The sequence below is a fragment of the Vidua chalybeata genome, chromosome 8, assembly GCF_026979565.1.
Source record: "Vidua chalybeata isolate OUT-0048 chromosome 8, bVidCha1 merged haplotype, whole genome shotgun sequence".
Classification (NCBI taxonomy): Eukaryota; Metazoa; Chordata; class Aves; order Passeriformes; family Viduidae; genus Vidua; species Vidua chalybeata.
The window spans coordinates 14,913,847-14,934,542 of record NC_071537.1 but is presented as its reverse complement, the minus strand read 5'-3'; the positions used below and the strand labels follow the sequence as shown (position 1 = coordinate 14,934,542).

The 20,696-nt window shown below is 36.2% G+C and overlaps 1 protein-coding gene across 1 annotated transcript in view; it reads right to left on the bottom strand.

Annotated features, from left to right (window-relative positions):
- Positions 1-969: 969 nt before the first annotated feature.
- The window catches only part of LOC128791410 (adhesion G protein-coupled receptor A3-like), a 255,560-nt gene continuing 235,833 nt past the window's right edge, over positions 970-20,696 (bottom strand). The window contains exons 18-19 of the mRNA XM_053949060.1: positions 5,668-5,763; positions 970-2,499 (exon numbers count right to left, since the gene is read on the bottom strand). Coding sequence (XP_053805035.1) covers positions 1,278-2,499; positions 5,668-5,763 — 1,318 coding nt within the window. The 3' untranslated portion in view covers positions 970-1,277. The remainder of the gene's footprint in view (positions 2,500-5,667; positions 5,764-20,696) is intronic.

The following is a 20,696-nucleotide window of genomic DNA, read 5'->3' as shown; positions in this document are numbered from 1 at the left end:
ATAAAGAACTTCTCTGAAGGTCAAATTTGCATTAAAGGATTAAGACACTCTGAAATTTGCTAGGGGAGGAAATGGGTTTTCAGAAAGGAAGTAGTGAAATTAATAGATGGAGCCTAAGAAGGTGTTTTTAGAAAATTACTGAACTTCCTTTTTCTTGACAGCTCTGGACGACATTGATCATGTAACTAAGACAATATCATATATACAGTATCTCTGAACTAGAATAAGCTACTTCAAAAAATAACTGTAGTCCTCAAAGAGTTAATGATAAAACTGCTCTACCTTAACAGATGTGGAAAGGTTACCGTGGAACAGCTTACAGATTTGTTTAAAAGGCATACTTTACAAAGAAGTGTAAAACCTGTTGAGACAATTGCTATTACACCGCACAGTGCCACATACGATGAGTAGTGCATGCTCCGTAAAGACATTAGAGTGGACCCTTATCAAAGCTATCATATAACCTTATACAAAGGATTGTGCCACTTAAACTAGTGCAGAGTGATTTTTTTTCCTGTAGATTTATAATGCTCTAGATTAATATCAATAGGGTTTGTCACAGCCTTGTACCACACTTTTTTTTGTTCTTTTTTTTTAACACATGTAACACTAGAAAACAGCAAATGGTATATCCTGACATATGTCATGCAAAATACAACCAGTACAGCACCAAAGATGTAACAGAGACATTACCTAGCACTTCTCTCCAACAGGAAAAAGGACAGAACAGAGACTGTACATTACATGACTTTACAGGCCATATGCTACAGAAGGTTTTTAGAGGCAGTATCACTTTTGTATATCTAAAAAGCTGCAACTTTATAAAATCCTGTTTATCATTTCTACCATAGACACTTCTGATTAAAATCCATGGCACAGTAATAATATTTTTCTACAAAAATAAATAAGTAAAAGTTTAAGATGCTGATATGTTTATAAAAAGTGTCTGAAGTTACTACAGAAAAAATTGGAAATAATTAATGAAAATGATTTTTCTAAAGAAATGTCATTCTATATAACAAAAGGATATTGCCTCTCTTATTCAATTGTCTAGATTTCATTTTCTCATTATCTTTCAGAATAATTTTATAACTTTCTTTTAAAAATAATTTCACTTTAAAACTGTCACTATCCCTCTTTCTTTGACACTTACAAAGAAAATGAAAAGCTGTACAATTTACTGATGAGCTATGCAAACATACCACCATATTTATTTTGGAATAAAAACAAAGATAACGATGGTTTAGGGCAAAAAGCACATTATGATGGCCTATGAACTACACAGTAGTTTCATTTTTCCAAGGGCCAGTTTTGATATTTCCTGTACTATCTGAGCTGTATATCATGGCTTCATGCATGTTTCCCTTGAGAATTCCGTTGTGATTTGTTGTATTAAATGGCAATGACTGTGTCCGTGGGTGCATTTCAAAGTGAGCTGGGTGGTGCACAGTGTCACTGTCTGGCATTTTGCCACAACTGTATATTACAGTACTTGCGTCGCTGCTTTCGGGCTGGTTGACGGTAGGGTACGGGTCACTCTTGGAGCAGCAGGCCCGTCTGTGACCCGACTGGCTCTCGTGTGTGCTGTGGGGACTGTCTGTGTGGGAGCTGTGAATGCTGCCGTCAATGCTCGAGGGGATGTGGTAGGCGTACTCCCTTTCCCCCGCAGACCTGTGTCGACTGAAGTAACGTGGCTTAGTTCTGCTTTTCAGACATCTGTGAATGTGCATGTTGGGTCTGAAGCTTCCCTCGTTGTGGACATGGATGTGAGCTTCATCATCAAGCAGCTGATCACAGTGCATTTTTGCACAGCACGGTGTCACGGGCGACAGGCAGTTAACGTGGTTCTGCACTGCTTGCAGGTTAGTGAGTTTGCAGTGGCTCGCTGTTGGGTGATTGAACACAGCTGACTTGTTGGGACACGGAGATTCCTGCAGACAAGGTGCATGAACTTGGGTGTCGCCATTGATGTTGACCTTTGGGCGCACATTAACTTGCACAGAGTAGGTGTTTCTTTTGGATGGGCAACAGGACCACCAGCAATGCCACACATCATCTCGCTTTGCACAGTGATGGATCAGGATGAAAAGCCCCAAGGTCACACAGAAAGCTCCATAAAGACAGCTAAATATCATATCCAAGAAATGGCCTTGAGATACTGCAAGTGCTCCAAAGGTCCAAGTGGCAGTAAACAGGAACAAAGTGAATGCTGCGGCTCGAAGCTGAGCCTTAAACGAATGCTCATTTTCCAATAAGGAAGAAGAAATCATGGGGCAGGTTGCCTGGGGAACGGACACAGAGTCTGTAATATGACCATGGCCCATGTCAGTACTTGGCATTCTCTGCGGATCTTCTGTCTTTTCCTTCAGCTCATACTTGCGTTCAGGATGGCGCTTCAGCTGCACGTACGTGCAGAGAAAGTAAACACAGGTCACCAGCACAATGAATGCCACCGGCCCGTAAAAAGCACCGAGGCTGGGCTCCCAGGCCATCCAGCAACTGAAAACAAAAACAAGAGAGAGTCAAGAACATTTCAGAGCCCACATTAGATGTGATGGACAAGTAACTGTTGTCTGACTAGTATGACACAACAGTATCTCAGAAGTTCAACTTGTGGAAAAAGGGAGCCTGTCTTTAATATTAATTCAGCTGAGGCATCACTTTCTAATTTTTTAATAGAATAGAATATATGGTATAATTTACAGATTATTAAAACTGAAAATTTCCAAGAAATGTAGGTCAGTTTAGACTCTGGAATTGCAGTGAAGTGTAAGACCATTTATGTCAACCCTTTTTTCTACTATTAAAAATGTCAGCACTAATACTTTGATTAAAAAGCAAATGAGGCATAGTTTATACACTCTATGTGAGCAATAGAAATGTACAGATTTCAATGGTTTGTATCAATGAACATTGCTACAAATTCTTAAGCCTGAAGATTGTTCTTACAGAATTTTCTTCTTGCCTGAGGACAGCCTGAGTACCAAGAGAGGATGAAAGGACTTCCAGCTGAACTGTAACCACTTTCTGTAGTGAGCAGACCTCAAAGATATATGCCATTTCTGAATTCTGCACTGTTTCTAGAGTCTCTGGGAGTTCATCCATGTCAATTTGAATGTCCTCAGAAAAATTAGGGAAACTGATGATCTCTTTGCATTATGTTAGTAGCATAGCATCATTGTAGCATGATCATGGTTTGCTAGGCTTTAAATAATATAACCATCACTGTTTTAGAGTAGCTTAAAGTAGCTCACAGGCCAGCAAGAGTCTGAGAGGACTGTCTTAAGTACAAATGATCTGATCAAACAAACATGGGAGAAGAAAACACTAATGAAATCCTAGATGGAAACTGGCAGAACATGGGTTAGAGGGAGAAGGAATATTTGCCTCATTTTGAATCTTCTCTATGATTTGCTTTTAGCCATGGTTACAGACAGAGTTCTGAGCTGGCAGTATAGCATAGTACAGTTGCTACTAGGTTCTTATATCCTAAATATTGCATGGATTTCTGGAAAGAGGAATAAGTTACTTTATCTCTTGGACTTGGACACAAAGTAATGGGCTTTAACTGCAGCAAGAAAGATCTAAATTAGATTTTTTAAAAAGTTGCTTAGCTGTTAGGACAATTAGAATGGAATGGCTTTGGAATGAAATGTGGTCTATCCATTACGGGAGCATTTAAAGTATCTCAGATACATAACTGTCAGGAATGGTTTGGATATAGCTAATTTCCCACTGGGTCAGAAAGACAGACCAGGTGATCTGTCATGATGATTCCAGTTCTAAAAGTGACACTGTGTGACACTTCATATTCATTTAGGCATGTGTGATTAGTTGCAGTTTCTCCAGTTCCAGTGAGGAAACTTCTGCTATCAGATTCTTGTCAAGCAAGGAATTATCTACAAGTTACTATAAAAAGGGCAGAAGGACTTTTTTCCTCCCAGGCTGAGAACTTCTCAGCTAAATAGAGGCAGTCCCACTGGACTTTACAGCAAGAAACTGCAGAATAATGACTTTGAATTTTTAAAATCTGAATCTTAAACAGAAACATACACACATATATTAATGAACTTAGAAACACTCCAAAGAGTATACAATTTACTCTTAGACAGGCACAAGAAAAGATCCCCTGAAAGATATTTGTGAAACATAGGTAAATAACCACCTACATTTAATTGGGTAAGCAGAGAACACAAAACTACGTGAATACTTGAAATACATTTGAATGCTGCATATTTGAATGCTGCATATTTGATGCAAAGTGGAGAGTGGAATGCTCCCAAGCGGAACAGTCTCATGGGATGTTATTTCAAGTAGAATCTCATTGTGGATCACTTACAAAATCTATTCAGTAAAAAAAAGTTCAGGTTTGTGCATCTACATTTACTTCACTAATACCATAAAAAATGAATAAGGCATATAACTCACTATGCTGCCATTGAATTAGAAGCTTTTTACTCAATCTTATAACCATTCCTCATCTGTTCCTTGTTTTCCATGCACGCTGTGGCACCAGGTATTGATTTGCTACATTAACATGATTAAAGAAGTATAATCCCAGTAACTGCACCAAAATGAAAAATGTCTCATATTTATGAACATAAATAATAGAGCTTTATAATACACTGTTGATTATAAACTAGCTGTTTAATCGGATAAATTTGAATAAATATATAAATATGAGTTGGGCCCTAGGCAGAGCATACAGTTAGCCATAGTATGAACTGATTTCTTATTGGAATTTAAATTTCAATTACCTATAAAAATGTCTTTAAGGAGCCAGATGCTCACTTATGAACCATTCTCCTTGGTTGCCACTTCTCATGCCCGGAACATAACCAGTTTCAAATGTATTACAATAGATGCTCAAAGCAGTAACTAAGAGTGATGTCCTCTGGAGTATTAGTGCTGCCAGAGTACTAAAATATCCAATCACTGTGTGCCAGTCACTGCCATGCTGATCTGTTACACACACTGTATTTAACTTTGCAGTCTAATTCACTTTCTGCTATGCTTTTATTGAAAGACTAAATGTACTTATGGATACCTCATGCTCCATGCCAAGAATTAGGAATTAATAACAATGTGATGCCTGGTGAGCTGGTGGAGGTCTACTGAACACCCACCTACACACAAGGACATGAAAGGATTATGACAGGATTGCCAGACATTGTGACTGGAACATTTCCAGGTGGTGAAAATCCAAAACATTTGGGTTTTAATGGAGGGACAAGAGTGGAGAAAGTGGGGAACAGATTTTTACTTGTCCTTTTCTTACATCATTATTTTTAAATTGCTTTAAGTTGCCAGAAGGATATCAAATCAAGGTAGATAATGAAATGAAAATATTTAAATAAATAATAGCTGTATTAGATATGAAATTCATTAGGTATTTTTAATATCTTTCACTTATTCAGATGTAAATGTAGAGTAATTCTGTAAATGAAAGGTGATTGTATTGCCAGTAATGGAGTCAAATTGCTGGAGGTGAAGCAGCAAACTCCAGATTAAGACATTGCTCTTTCACAGCTAATATTTAACATAATTTTGTAACAGATATCATCCCAAACTGCATGCCTGTACCCTTTATAAAGTCAGGTACATTTATATCAATAAGAAACAGAATCTGTTTTCCTTAAAAGTTTTATGATAGTAGTTTATACTTACTATGGTGCATTGCCTTCAATCCCATAATTATTGATATTTGTTGCTGCTGTAATCCCACATATAATGAATGGAACTCCACCACTAATCAGATAAAATCTGTGGAGAGATAATAACTGATATTTTAATTTGCCTGACTTGTAGTTGAAAATACTTTTAAAATAATTGTATCTTCTTTAAGTATTTTGGGAATATAATATTGCTGAAATATTTTAAAAGTCCCTAAAACCAGAAAAGCAAAGAATGAAGTACTGTCACAAAAAGAACTGTACTCTATGAAGCAAAGAGCAGAAAGCTTAATATTTATATGGAGACACTTTTAACAAACACTTGATTTATAATTTCAGTAAATGTAGCTACTATTGATGCAATCTGAAAAACAAAACATTGTCTAATGACAGAACCTAAATCCTAAATAAAGTTATTCTCCTCATATAGATATTTATATTTAATAGTTATTAAATATGCAAGCTTTATAAATTAAAAATATTCAGGCAAATCACCTTTATTATTCACTTTAACATACAAATGCTGCCAGGGAAATTCAGCAAAATCACAGAAACTTTTTTGTATCTTCCACATGACAAAAGAAAGGAAGCTCAGTTAGCCAAAGAGAAAAGTGTCAGTCCACTTCGTAAAATGTTTTCGTTTATTTCTTCACAGGAAAAAATCTGAAGAAATTAGAAGGATTTTGCATATACCTCATTTTTCTTCATTCATTCATTCAATACCCAGCCTTGCAAATGTATTAAAATATGAGCAGTTCCAAGGCTTCAGCGAGATCTGAGAAGTGCTAGTCTTTCTGTAAAAACTTGTATTGAGAGACAGAAAGCAGAGAGTTTCACACCCCTTTAACTGGTTAAATGCCACTGCACTACATGGATGCAGCAGCCATTACAAAGCAGGATCATTAGGCTACCTTGAAATCCCAGGGGATCTCACTGAATTTGCCATCCTTCATGCCTATGTCCAAATTCAGCAAAATGAACCATCATCGCATTTTCCATTTATATAAGCAAAACACAGAATCATGCCTGGAGCAGAGCATTTCCACCCCTGTGGTCTCTGAGGTGGAGAGCACCAGCCCCATTCCTGCAGCTGGAAGTGACCATGCTCGATGGCAAAGGGAAAATGTTCCACTGCACCCAGGAGCTCAGCTGGTACTCTGAAATCCTGACCCATTTCCTGGCTTAACCACTGCTCCTCTGTCAGCAGACAAAATTAGTTTATTTTCAAGCCACTTCTTTGGTGTGAAAAGAGTATGCAGGGATACAGTCACTTCCCACTCACTGCTGCTGTGTCCCTCAGGTCTAAGAGGAACCTGGTGACATGTGGGACACATTCGGATCACAATCTAGCCACTAGTTTTCTATAAGGTATTATAAATATTAGGAAATTTCACACTCATTGCAAGGTAGGATTTTTACAGAAACAGAGCAATAGTAAGATTAAATAAATCAGCATTTAATTCAAGCCCAGAATTAGTGTTAGAATTTCTTAACCTCTTTTCCCACCTCCTTCCAAAGCAGAATTATGGATCAGGCCTCAGAAAATTTCATGTTAGTATTTACAGTCAATCTTTGTCTTAATGGTCTAATCTGTAAACAGACCAGAGAAAATCATATTTTGCACTCATCTGGAAGCCCTTCAGATTTTATAAATTCAAAGTCACTGAGTATATATTTTTTTCTTCAACTTGGCTTATTCTGAAGAGCTCAACAAATTCCAATGAACAAGCCGTCTTCCTACAAAATCCATTCATCCACTGCTGTTTAATGATTGTAAATATCTTTTGATTTGAGCATGTTGAATAAGCTAGCTTAATAGCTTTTTATTATTTTTAACAAAGACATTTTCAATGGCATTTTTGAAATTCAGGAAATTACTAGGGTACAGCAATGGAAAAGCTAATCCTAATTTATCTAAGAAATAGTAAGGAGCAGAAAAAATAGGAATACAAAAGCAAGTACAGGAAACTGCACTTCAAACTCATTTGAAGTGATTACACCAAAGAATTTACCTAAAATGCAACCTATAATTTCATTTTTTGCAGTGCCACCACTTTTTACAGATTGGATACATACATATAAATCAATTCTTATCTAAAGTTTTAGACAAGCCAGTATTTGGGTGTTAGATAATCTGTTTCACAGCTCACACGTTCAGCAGGCTGCTGAACACAACAGTAGCAACAGATGTTCTGGAAGCACTTTAGCTACACAGTGCTGCAGAAATGTGGCAAAATACGGCCAAATTCCTGTTGTGGCTCAGAGCAAAGAGCAAGAAAATACATTCTAGAAACAGCATAAGGTGAAGTCAAATGTTTCAGTGTACCTGAGGTGCACTGTACTGATATCCAGCACATCACATTGCACACACATCCCCCTGTCTCACTGGGAGGGGAAAAAAAAAGAAAGTAGCAAATAGAAATGACAGTGTATACAAATGATTCTTCATTGGTGGGTTCAGGATTCTTGAAGGGAGAAGTGAAATAAAAGCTGTCAAATAGAAGAAAAGTCAGCAAGAGAGGAATAGGATTCAAATAAAAGAATAGAATAAAAATATAATTAAAGATATAGAAGTTAAATTAATTGTAAGAGCAGAAGTGCATGCTCTTGTCCATTGCTCGTGGATACCTTAAACAGTGTATAAAAAGGAAAAGACCCTATTGCAAAGTCACCGAAGAAAAGACAGTGAACAAGAAGTTTCATGTACATGTTAGTTGTGAGGAAGTACACTTGAAATGAATACATTTAGACCAGACTTTTTAAACATTACTTTTTATGCCATCATTAGTTGCTATCAATTTCTTCTTCATGCAGATGAGATAAAGCAAATAATTCTAAAGAAAAAGCTGCAGTAAAATTGATAGGGCATAAATAAAAAGTGACAAAAATGTAGATAATAAATAGCTGTTTTTCATATTTCTAGAAAACCTTTTATCTAAGAGAATCAAAGGATCTTTATCATTAATTAATTTAACCTTACAGCCCCCTGTGTGGCCAATAAACAGTATTGTTCCTGTTGTACAGATGAGGAAATAAGGAGAGATTAGGTGTTCAAGGCCATGCAGGAAATGAGACTCCTTAACTCCCATCCTATGTTTACAGACAAGGCACCTCTCTGTTACTGTACTTGAAGGGACTGGGCAAACCAAGGCATCTAGGATTTTGTCTCCAAGCCCAAGAAACCCAACTGCCCCTCTCTCAGTTCAGGCAGGAGCAAGATGAAAAAGAGTGTCATCTGAATGACCCCCTGACCAGGGTGGTGTCTTCCCAGTACTCACTAAGCCTTGCCAATGCCTGACTTGTGCAGGAGCCTGTGTGTGCTCTTCCCTGTGCAGCCCTAACATCAGTATTCACTGATATTTGGAATAGCACCACCTGGGCTTGTACACAGAACAGGCTTTCCAGCCCAGTTAAAGTGGTCCAAGTTAAGGGTTGTAACTGGGAGATGGTGGTTCTTCTTCTTATGCTGCTGCAGCAAATTTTTGGTGACTTTCAGCCATACAAGAGGAAAAGTAAGGGGTGACGCTCCTGTCCAGTAATGCTTGCTCACAGAATAAAGGAGTAATAAAGCTGTACCAGAAGTGTGAACCTTGTAGACTGAGCAAATACATGCTTTTCAACTATCTTTGCCCCCACCTCAAGAATATTTTCTTATTAAAAAAAAAATCAATCTTTTTCCTATACTGTTTGCCTACCTTTTATATACTATTTCCTCTTATGACTGTCTTAGAATTTTAAAGCTTTAAAGGTCTATGCCCTTTGGTTCCATCAACAGCTTTTGTCTTCCAATTACTTTTTCTACTCCTGAATTGATTTTCTAATTTTTCTCATTACACCAGTGGGGTGTCTCCTCTTCAAAAGAGAACATGCAGTGACCCAGAGCCAATTTAATCTGCTTGTGTTACTCTTCTACCATTCAAGAACACAAAGAAGTGATACTCAGACTACCAGTACTGGAACCCTGTATGCAGCAGTAAGAAGAGCAGTGCGACTGTCACGGTGAAGGCAGACAATACAGACAGACTGGCTGTAGTCATGATAGCCATGCATGCAAATCTTTAAAGACTAGGAAACCCCAGGGAGAAAACAAAAATTCTTTTTCCAGCTATAATTTTATCTTGACAAGCAGTTAACTTATATAATATTTTCAAATTGTTTTACAGGGAAAACTATAAACTATCAGTGGGATGATTTGGGGCTTTGAAGCAACTGCCAAGCCGTTGCTTCAATAGCCCTTGGGAAGAGGTTTTCAAATTTGTACATGGTTGTTGCTGGCCACCCAGGGATGTCCTGATGATTCCTAGCAGGCTTTTACATCAGCATACATTTATTTACTGAAGCTCATTCCATCACATCTTCACTAACATTGTTATCCAAGCTAATTAGATTAAAACCAGCCTGGAAGGCCTCAGCAGGATGCACTCGCACCTCTCAGCTGCAGTGCAGCAACACCTACAGCCTGAACACTGGGCTGTGCAGACATGAGAAATGATGGGCAGTGATCTGCAGGAATCACCTTCCTTGAACATTACAGGGAACCCCAAGTTTCTGTTGCAGAGACTGCCTGAGACAAGCAAGTACAATATTTTTTATTACACACACTGACACAAACACAGCCCCCCCAACAGAGCAGCAGACACTGCTGGAGGAGATGCCCCTCTGCTGACATCCTGCCTTACTGTTCTCCAGCCTCCCTTCAGCAAGAACTCCTCTTGTAAGGCGAACTCTACCACAAAATACTGGGAGCTACACAGCCAATCTGATAGAAACAGGATAATGTCAGCAGGAATGACTGCAATGGCCTGCAGGCAGCATCCATTCTGATAACTTAACATACAGTATATTCTGCTAAGTTTATTTTCATAAATGTTACTCAGTAAGTCAGCAAGTAAAAGGAGAGCTCTACCCAGTGGTAAATTTCTTGCTTAAGTGTCTGGCTATTCTCTAGTGCCAATTTTTTCTGGACTAAGGACCTTGACTCTGAATTTTTCCAAAAAGGGACCAGACCTTTGCTTTATGGGTGTAATGCAAGACTGACTATAAGGGTTTTTTTCTGCAGAGGTTGGCAAAATGGCAATGTATCAGGAAGTGATTTAAAAGGCTTCAAATAGTCCTTATTGCAGATATTACTTGATTAAGATGTACATATATTTAACTTTATTCCTCTCTGCATGCACAAATCTAGCAAGGTACATGTTAGATATATATAAAGAAACCACTGAAGTATTAATTTCTTTTCTGCCTGTAGTACAAAAAAAAAAAATTCTCAATTTAGCTCTACTTATGTTTAGGGCACAGTTCATAGAGGAAGACTAGCCACTAGCAAACCAAACATAAAAATAAAAAAACAGCCACAGCAAGATGACTTTCCCTTTTCTTTTTCCTTGAGCTGGGATATGGTTTTAACATCTTTGTGAAAATAATTCATATAGAAAATGATCATTAACTTCAGAGCTAACCAGATGCCACTGTTCAAGTACCCAGGAGGCAGGCAGACAGATAAGTAGCTGCTCTGTACAAAGCTGAATTTATGAGCCTGATTTTCAAATTATTCTTCCTGAATCTTTCATGCATCACATAATTTTGTGGTCCTTTTTCCTGGGAATTTTGATAAAATACAAATAAGACTTTTAGAAATTACAGGATTCTGAGAATATACTTTTCCTTTAAGAAAAAAACCCAACAATTTTAAATCCTATTCCCAGATAGTCTTGACTTACAAACATATTTACAAATACTACATTTGTTTTTCTCAATGACCTTTTTAAAGACAACCTATGTTTCCTTCAGTGCTTTTCTCCTGTCTGCAAAGGAGATCTAAAGATGGAGAATAGGGATTAAAAACAAAAAAAAGAAAAGGAAAAAGAATCTACTAATAATGTTAAAATAAACTCTACTTTTGCAAGTCAAGCTCTAAATGGTAAATAACAGCAGAAGTAAGGGTTGTGTGGAAACCCTATTTATCACCTTTTATGTGCCACTATTGTTATTCTCTTTAACTGCCTATTCACAGTCCACTTTTTTTTTTTTCCGTAAGACATTTCACTCAGCACAGGAGAAACAAAGGTCACGGGACAGGTAGTTATTAATTCATTTTAAATATACCCCTTCTTTCGGGATCTTATTGCAACTTAAGAGCTTTGCAAACATTAATTAATTAATTGTCAAAATGTCCTTCTGAGAATATATATAATCTTTTCTATTTAGAGTCAGACATTAAACCACAGAAAGACGAATTTAAAAAATTGATTAAGCCAAGTCACTGCAGATTTGTTTGCTCAGCTTAAGATGTCCAGGCCTCTATTAGACAAAACTAGCCTCTGTTTTTTCATTAAAATTGGCCATGAGAATGGAGTTTAAATACCCTACTTCATCTGTCCTTAAAGAGTCACGGGAACCTGGGCAATAAAGTGGGACAATGTTAGTCAGTGTTGGAAGATCTGAAACCTCACCTAACAAATGCCTTGGAACCCATTTGTTTCTTGTCACCATCGAGTCAGGAATGAGAAGGATAGTGACACACTCCATCCACGATCAGAAGGCAGAAAAGTATCTTTAGTACAATCTCACAATATTTATAACCAACATCGTTCACCCAGAACCCGACTGGTTCTCAGTAACACCTGTAACCCAACTGGTTAATTAAGGAACCACACTTTGGTAAACACCTCACGAGAAAAACAACTTGTTCAAAACACCAGCTGCACATTGTTTACCATTTGTTTAACATTCGTTTTCTCTGCCTCCCTAAAACTTCCCAGACCAATTCATGGGAAAGCTTATCTGGCTTTCTTTCTCTCTGACCACAGCTTCTCTGCTGCGAGCCCACTGCCCTGCGTATTCACTCTGTGTCTCTGCCCCTCCACCCACAGCAGACCATGGCTCAAGCTCTGCCAGGCAGGGTGAGAGTTCAGGTCCTGCTGGTGGAGGCAGCCAAGAGGCTTCACTGAAGTGATTTATATTCACCTTCCTTGGCTAACACCCTTCATGGAGAGTGTGGCCATTATGACTTATCCAGAATTTTGCAGATGAAAAGGAATTTACAGGCTGATAGTACAGTTGCAGTTTGCTTTACCAGGACCGCATGAGACGGTCTAAGCCAGCAGAAAGGACAGGAAAATAAAAATGCATGCAACAAAAAGATAAACAATTAATTCAGGAACTAAAAAAAATGTTCAGAGAAAATTTAGAAGTGAAAGGAGATTAATTTACATAGAGATAACTGTATTGTCTCTTGGTGAACTAGACTAATTGAAGACCTACTGTATCTAAGAAACAAGAGACACCTTGACTTTTTTCCCTGTTTTATTGGAGAATGCCTTGGGGGCTGTTAGAAATCAGACAGAGATGATTCTTACAGTATATTCCATGCTGTAGTTTACTTCTACTTTAGCTCTATTGACTTGTTCCTGCTTATTTTAATGAATAAGTAACTTAAGTCAGGGTAAGTAGGAATCAATCCTGAATGCACTTCTGAAGGAAAGAAGTAAGTAAAATATTAAGCATCATGTTGATGAGAAAGAAAATATATTTATAGGTATTTCTTAAAGATTCAGTATTTGAAAAAGTTCATGATATGATGCTTATAGAGAGAACACTGTTTATGGTAATGCTTGGAGAGAAATCATGTGAGGAGAAATATTATTAATGATTTAAGTTTTTTTTTTTATTTATTTACACAATCATTTTATGCCTAGAGAACAAAGCAGCCCTTTCAATTCTGTTTCCACAGTTAATTTCTAGCAGTAAAATGGCTGATACCCTTGTTTGGAGGTGTTCATTGCTACCTCATTTTTCCAGGCATTTGACTACTCTGGCGTGGAGCTGTTAGCTGAAATCACTTTGCAGTTCCAGCCTACTGAATCAAACACAAGTGCTTCAGCGAGCATTGCAGTACACCTCTAGAAAGTCAATTACCACCAGGATGTCCTTCTGCCTTTCAAAGGGGAGGAAAGAACCATTAACTTATCAACCCTCATCAAGACAAGCAATGTTGATAGCAGCCTATATGTGACAATGGCATTTTATATAATATGAAAGTGAAATGAAAAGTAAAGCGTGTAAAGATAATAAGTGCTGCACTCCTATATTGTCACATATTTAATACTCAGATCACTTTGTATTAGTATCAACGTCCTATGACTGTCAGTAGAACCACCTTGCTTTTTAAACAGGAAATATGGATTTCTCTGGTTTTACTTGAGCTAGTATTTCATTAAGGCTGCCAAAGGAACCAAATAAAATTACTATCAGGAGGATATAGATTTTAATTTGTTTGACTGTGAAAGTCACTGACAAGGGGTTCTGGTCTATGTTCTCCTACGACTAAATTTTTAAATCATATTTTTAAAAAGGAATTTATGTCAATCCTATATTTTATTATGGCAGTGACCAACATAACTTCCTGAATTCTCCTGCGTTTCATGCATTTTAAGTTTTTGACACTCACTTGCTTTTTAGGCAATGTTTTTTCTCAAAAAGAATGTTATTTCTTCTGCAGCAATTTTTAAAAAGTTTAAGCAGACCATTCAAGTCCTTGCTTTGAAATTCTGTAATTCTCAGATGACCTGAAAATACAGTATTTTTAACTTTCACAGAGTGAGAAGCTTTGAGAGTTGATTCAGAGGTTATTTATTCACTACTTGATATATTTTTGGATTTAGCTATGAAGTATATTTGTTGTATTAAAAAAAGATATTCTGAAGCAATAATTTTTATTATGAGCTATACTGCCAAGTTAGAGCTAAATAATTTTGATTGCATGAGATTCATTGGTAACATAGGAGTAATACTCTCAGTTTTATTTTCTCTTAAACTCTTTCACTGTACACACAGAGAATCATTCAGAAAATATTAATGACCAAGCAATCAATGTCACAAAGATGGGGACTTTAATGGTAGACTCAGCAGCCTTATTCTTAGATTTGCTCAGCTGAGCATTTAAGACAGATGTGTGCAAACAGACAATGCAAAGAGAATACAGGAACTCATGAGAAATAGCTCTAGAGAGACCATGTTAATTCTATTCTTCTAAATTCATGTATTCTTTTTCTTTTTCTCTGACAGAAGTCAATGATCTTATAAGAAGGGGAAGATCTTTGCCCAAAGTACCATGGGGGAGTTAAAATTGTTTAGAAGAGAGTGAAAGATATGAGAAACACTTTATAAAGGTGTGTTTCCAAGAAACTTTGTTAATTTGCACATTTTTGGCAAGCCTTGTATCTTCTGATGCAAAATTAAGCCCCTGTTCCAGAGGGCAGGTGATACAGAATCTTAGCATTCTAAGCTGAACTTTTATGTGGAAAAATTGAAATCTGATTTCCTACAAATTTCATATTTGTCTTTGGTGTCTAAAACATTGCAAGGTTCCTTTGAGATCTTTCCCACAGTTATGCCACCTCTCTGTAACTTCAGCCCTCCCTTATGTCGAGGTATTTATCTTTGTTATTCACCTGTCCAGCCAGTCGTGTGGAACCTAGAGAAGTTTAATGATCTCTATCGATCTGAGACCGACTACAGCCGAGTTATTAGACATGAAAAGTCTCAACAACAAACACATCCTTAAACAAACTGTTTCTTTAACAAGATAAAAATAAAAATAACAATAAATTTCCATTTTTCCATTACAGATAATTATAGGCGAAATGTGAAAATGTGAGCTTTAATGGTTCAAAGCTTAGCAAACAGGAATCTTAAATTCAGTCTTCAAAAATATCCTGCTTTTCTATATCAATATCACAATTTTTACTTTAGTTTATTAATTCCTGAATGAGGAATGTTAGTGTAACTACTTACAGAGAAAATATAGTCGTGAGAAAACTAAAAAGCATATTTATCTCTTCAGATGGCTTTGAAACATTTCAAGCACCTTTTATAGCCTGTTTGATTGATGCAAGCCATGAAAGTAATCAGTTTAGGAAATTTAATGTTGCCCCATGAAATCTGCCATTTCTGCAAAAAACCCCAAATTGTCCTTCTTCAATGAAAATGAAAATTACAGCTTCAGACATAATTGTATGTAGAACTGCTGAATGCATCAGCTGGTTTCTGTCACATAGCAGTGAGTGGGTTGCTACTGAGTCCTCTCAGAAAGAATTAAAAATTACAAATGTTATGGCCACTGTGCAACATACATATTTTTAATATTTGAGAGAGTCATATTTGATAGGTTGATATGTCCTCATAAAGTGTCTTCTTATGAAGTGTACAGAACAGTGGTAAATTTAATCTCTCTAGATTTGTTCAGCATATCCTATGCATATTCTTAAATGAAACCTATACACCATACTCAAGACATATTTAGACTCTATAGAAAATATATGGAAATATCTCTATTGGCTTTTAAATATTAATACTTCAAAGTATTAAAGCATTCTTATGGTTTCTGAGAGTTTTTCTAATAAGGTAATAAATATCTCATCTTCAAACTATTGTTAATGATTAGGTGCTACATCCCCAAATTTAAACATTTAGTGTTTCAAACTTCTGCATCTCTTTACAATTTACAATTGTGAAGTTTACAATTATGTGGTAATCACAATTTACTGCTACCTTCCATTTAGTTAGGTAAATGGGTTTATTTTCAACTGCATGTATCTAAAATCTAATCACACAGCTCTAGCAAGATGCATCCTCAGGCAAAGTGAGAGGACAAACAGTCTTGTTTAAGACATGAAGAAACCACACACTAAATAAAAATAATATAATTTGGATTATTAAATCTTCCTGGTCTACAAGAAGTATTCAGTCACAAACCCAGAGGGCCATTTAAAATTGAAAAGCATTTACACAGAAGGTCCATGGAAACCACAAAACACTTTCTGTTGAATCTTTTCAGCTACCAAGCTTTCAGCTATCAAACCCACATCTTTAGAGAAGAGATCAAACAGCTTCCCAAAAGGAATTTTTTCAAACATGAAAGCATACATGCAGGTTTTGAATTCCTCTAAAGACCTCTGTGGTAAAGGAAGGGACTCTGTGTTTTAATTTGGTTCCCCTTTTAAAATATTTTGATTTTTTAAATAGTTCCAGTATTTTTAGGGTTTGCCACAGGTCATGAGTTGAGGAGGGAGCATCTCTTAAAGTTAAGAAAAAGTAGTAGACATGATGTTCATTCACACTGATGCTGCTTTCAGTCATACAGAAAACCATCTGGAAACAGTCAGATAAAGCCAGGGCAAGGCACAGATGTTGAAATCCTAAAATATAACCTCAGTGCTTTTACATATAGATCCTGAAGGCACAAATTTTTGCTTTATTTACCAAGAGTGCACGAGGAAAAATTGCAAATAAATCATTATGTACAAGGTGCCTGTATAAGTTAGACAAGTACCTTTTTGGTTTTCGGTTTTCTTTCTACCCTTATAGTGCCTTTGTTCACAATTACTTGGTGAGAAAAAAAAAATCTCAGTCCTTTTACAGAGCAGTAGGACAGAATAGAATGCTTCCCTCAACAATTAAATTGCAGTCCACAAAGACTAGAGTCTGAAAATTTATGCACCAGAAATCTAAACTGTGAGGCTGCAAAATATAGGTCAGGTAAAAAATTCAAAATACAAAAATAAAACATTTCATTTTTTTTCAATCAGATTTTTTCTGCATCTCTCTTGCATAATCATTTCTAAATCTTAAGTTTATTTTCCTTTTCAGAATAAGAAGACATAGCAAAAAAGTTGTCATCTTCCATGAATGAAAATCCAGTTTTACAGCTGGCAACATTTGGAACATGCAACTATTCTACATGCAACCACTACTTACACTGTAATAAACTAAAACAAAAAGAAAATAGTGGAAATCCAAAATCTATTAATTTGATTAATTGTGAATAACTTCTCTCCTTGACTTTTTTTGGTGGTATTCCAACATTTTTAAGCACATTTCATTACCTCCTAATGAAGGAGATATTTTTCCCTCAGGAATCCTTAGTAATGACAGCTTTGTTTCCATGTATTTCAATTTGTAACATATTCCTGAATTTTGATGGGATTGGGTGATTTTTGATTATTTATTTCAGGCCTTACATTTCATGTTTGTGGGTCCATCCAATACGAAAGCTAAAAGGATATAGGGCCAGAACAAGAGAAACAAATCCTTGTACATTTTCAAAACTGACCTAGGTCAGAACCTGAGCTCACTTTTAAGTTGGCTCTGCTTTGAAAGGAGAGTTAAACTCGATGACTTACAGATGTTTCTGCCAATCTTATTTTTTTTTTACACTATAATTAACTTCTTATTCATTGCTATCTTTTCAGTCTTATGAGGGTCCATCCATACCAGCTGTCAATGCTGAGAGAAGGCTTCTTTCAGCGACTGCTCTTCTAGTATATATCAATATGTAATTTGAAACATATGTACTACTCAGAGTGGACTAATTCACAGGTGAGTGAGCATAGCGTGAAAATTCCTAAATTTTCAAATTTATTCTGAATATTTTTCAATATAAATGTATTTCAAATATTTTCAAATCTCAAATAAACTTGCAATATAATTTTTCAAATAAATGTAACCAAGATAGGAGACAATGAAACTCAGAAGGAGACCCTGCTCCACATCCCACCAACAATGCTTACACCTGTGGCTGAAACCAGCCAAAAACAGTTGAAACCAAGGAGAAATTTAAACTCTGTACAAACCCCATTATTGTGTTTAATAGGTTGTGCATCCATTACTGATCCAAGTGCCTTATCCCCACTTGCTTCAATCAAGCTCCATGTGGCATGCAGACTTCCTTGATTTTGTACTACACAACTGCACTATTCTTTTTCAGAAACTAATCTACCCTATAAAGAACCTTAGTGAAGTTTCATCCCTAAAGTTTGCAAAAAGGAAAACGCTGACTTTTTCAGTCTTTTGTGGAGAAAATATTAGATTAGGATTTATGGAATGTTATCCATTTCTACAACTTCAAATTTTTCATCTTGACAGATATGCAAGGTAGCCAAGAACGTAAAACTTAACAAGAAGTTTTTATTAAATGTAACAAGCAGCAGGGAGGCATTAAAACATGCTGAAAAGAACTTATTTTTTAGATGGTTTTAAGACTTTTGGCTTCTTTCTGGAACACTTTCACAGTCCATAGGATGTAATTCAATCTGCTAATCTAGAGGCAGCAAGTATTCTTTTTTAATTTTATATTAGGAAAAAATATTATGGATTAGCCTGCTATTAACCCATAGAAAGTACTGTTCAATTAATGACTGTCTCCACAAAACATGGAGATTTAGATGTATTGCCAAAAATTCAGGTTGACATTTTGTCCTTAATTCACCCTATTGAAAAGTAAGAAACAAAGGTACAATTGCATGAGTTCATGAATGTCAACCCTGATTTTTAACTTTAATGTTGAGGGGTTTTGCTGTTGTCGGTCTTCGTATTACTGAGCTGAGCTATGGAAAATCTTTTATGTATGATGATGGCATGAACATTTGCTTTTTCCTATTTTTTAAAAGCTGACATACACAGAAATCTATTTCTGGTGATCCCTATTCCAGATTTTAACCAGAAGCAAAAAGAAAGTTTTTGCATCATTTAAAAAAAGGTCAAAAGGTAAGTTTTTTTTAAAAAATAGGGGTTTTTTGAGCACTCAACTGGAAGTGATGATGAAGCTTTGAAGGAAAAGGAAAAGCAGAGATGGAGTTATTTTTATAAACATTAATCAATAAATATTAATTAAAAGCTAGAAACAATATGTCATTTCCAGAAAGTTATGAACATGGAAAAACTAGATTTGAAAAGGAATAGACAGCCATTTTCACAAAACTGTAAGAGCATCTCATTGCTCAGCTTTCGGGGTCAAAAGGCTGCCTAGCTTTGCTAGGTACAATAATTATCGGATTTAGCAATGCCAGAACTTCAGAAGGAAATGTTCTCTCTAGTTGGAAAACACTCTCTTAGAAGCATGAAGAGGGAATAGGGATAACTGGTTGCTTCTTCAGCACCTCTAATAGAAGACTGAAATATACAAACAGACAAGTTTAATGCCATTCTTATATAAGACAATAATACGAGTATGCTAATCCACATTAAACAGCCAAAAATGCCTTACTTATAAATGATAGCCAGCATGGATTAGCTATTCTGCAAAAAACAGTGGTGATTTACCCACACTTTGCTCCTTATCTTTTGGATTCATGAGAAAGAGTTTTAGAGACATCAGTAATTCCAGATATAGAATTCCAGAATGGAAATGAACTCTCCCTGTAGAGGCACTTTTTTTCCTGGCGATGTCTACAAGTTCATCCAGTATGAAGAAGCAGCAAGATCGTGTGACTGACCACTCATGACATTTTCTTGACATTGCTCACAAATATTAAAAACTAAACACAAATGGTCTTCTGTAATCATAGTTCTCTTACATCACAATTAATAGCTAAAACAATATGAGGTATCTCTTATTATCAAGAGATAAATAAGTCAGGTATGTCATGTGCTCAAGTTGTCTTTCACAGAAAACCTCACCAATGTTCACTTTCTTATAAACTTAAAACCTTGAGTGATTCTCTGAGTACTAAGTGTAATCCAGTAATAATGGCATTGCCCCTTTGTCTGAATGAGTACTCAGTGAATACAGGCATGAAGTTTAATCTGGACATTCTATTTTACTAAGGTATATTAGATATTATATATTGAAATTATTTTAATCTGCATCATTAAAATTACAGAATATTTACCAAAATTGATTTTTAAGTAGCAATCAGCAGTATTTTCAACCTGTGAACCAAAATCTTCTTGTGACTAAATATGTGTAACTCCCACTGAAAACCCAATGTGAGTGCATGTGTTTCCAAGCAGAAGGTGGCCTAATTTTTTGTTATGTTTTATATAGTAAGGTGGTACCTGAATAAAAACACCTGCAGGATCAGCAGCCAGTTTCTACAAGACTCATAACATTTCCAAACACTGAAGGCATATTTGGAACACGTTAGTTTCAAAGTCTCTTCTGTCAGAATTTGCTTGCATAATGAAACAGGGGAGTTTCTTAAGAGGCCAATGAGGCTGTAGAAATTCAGCAGCAAATAACAGTTG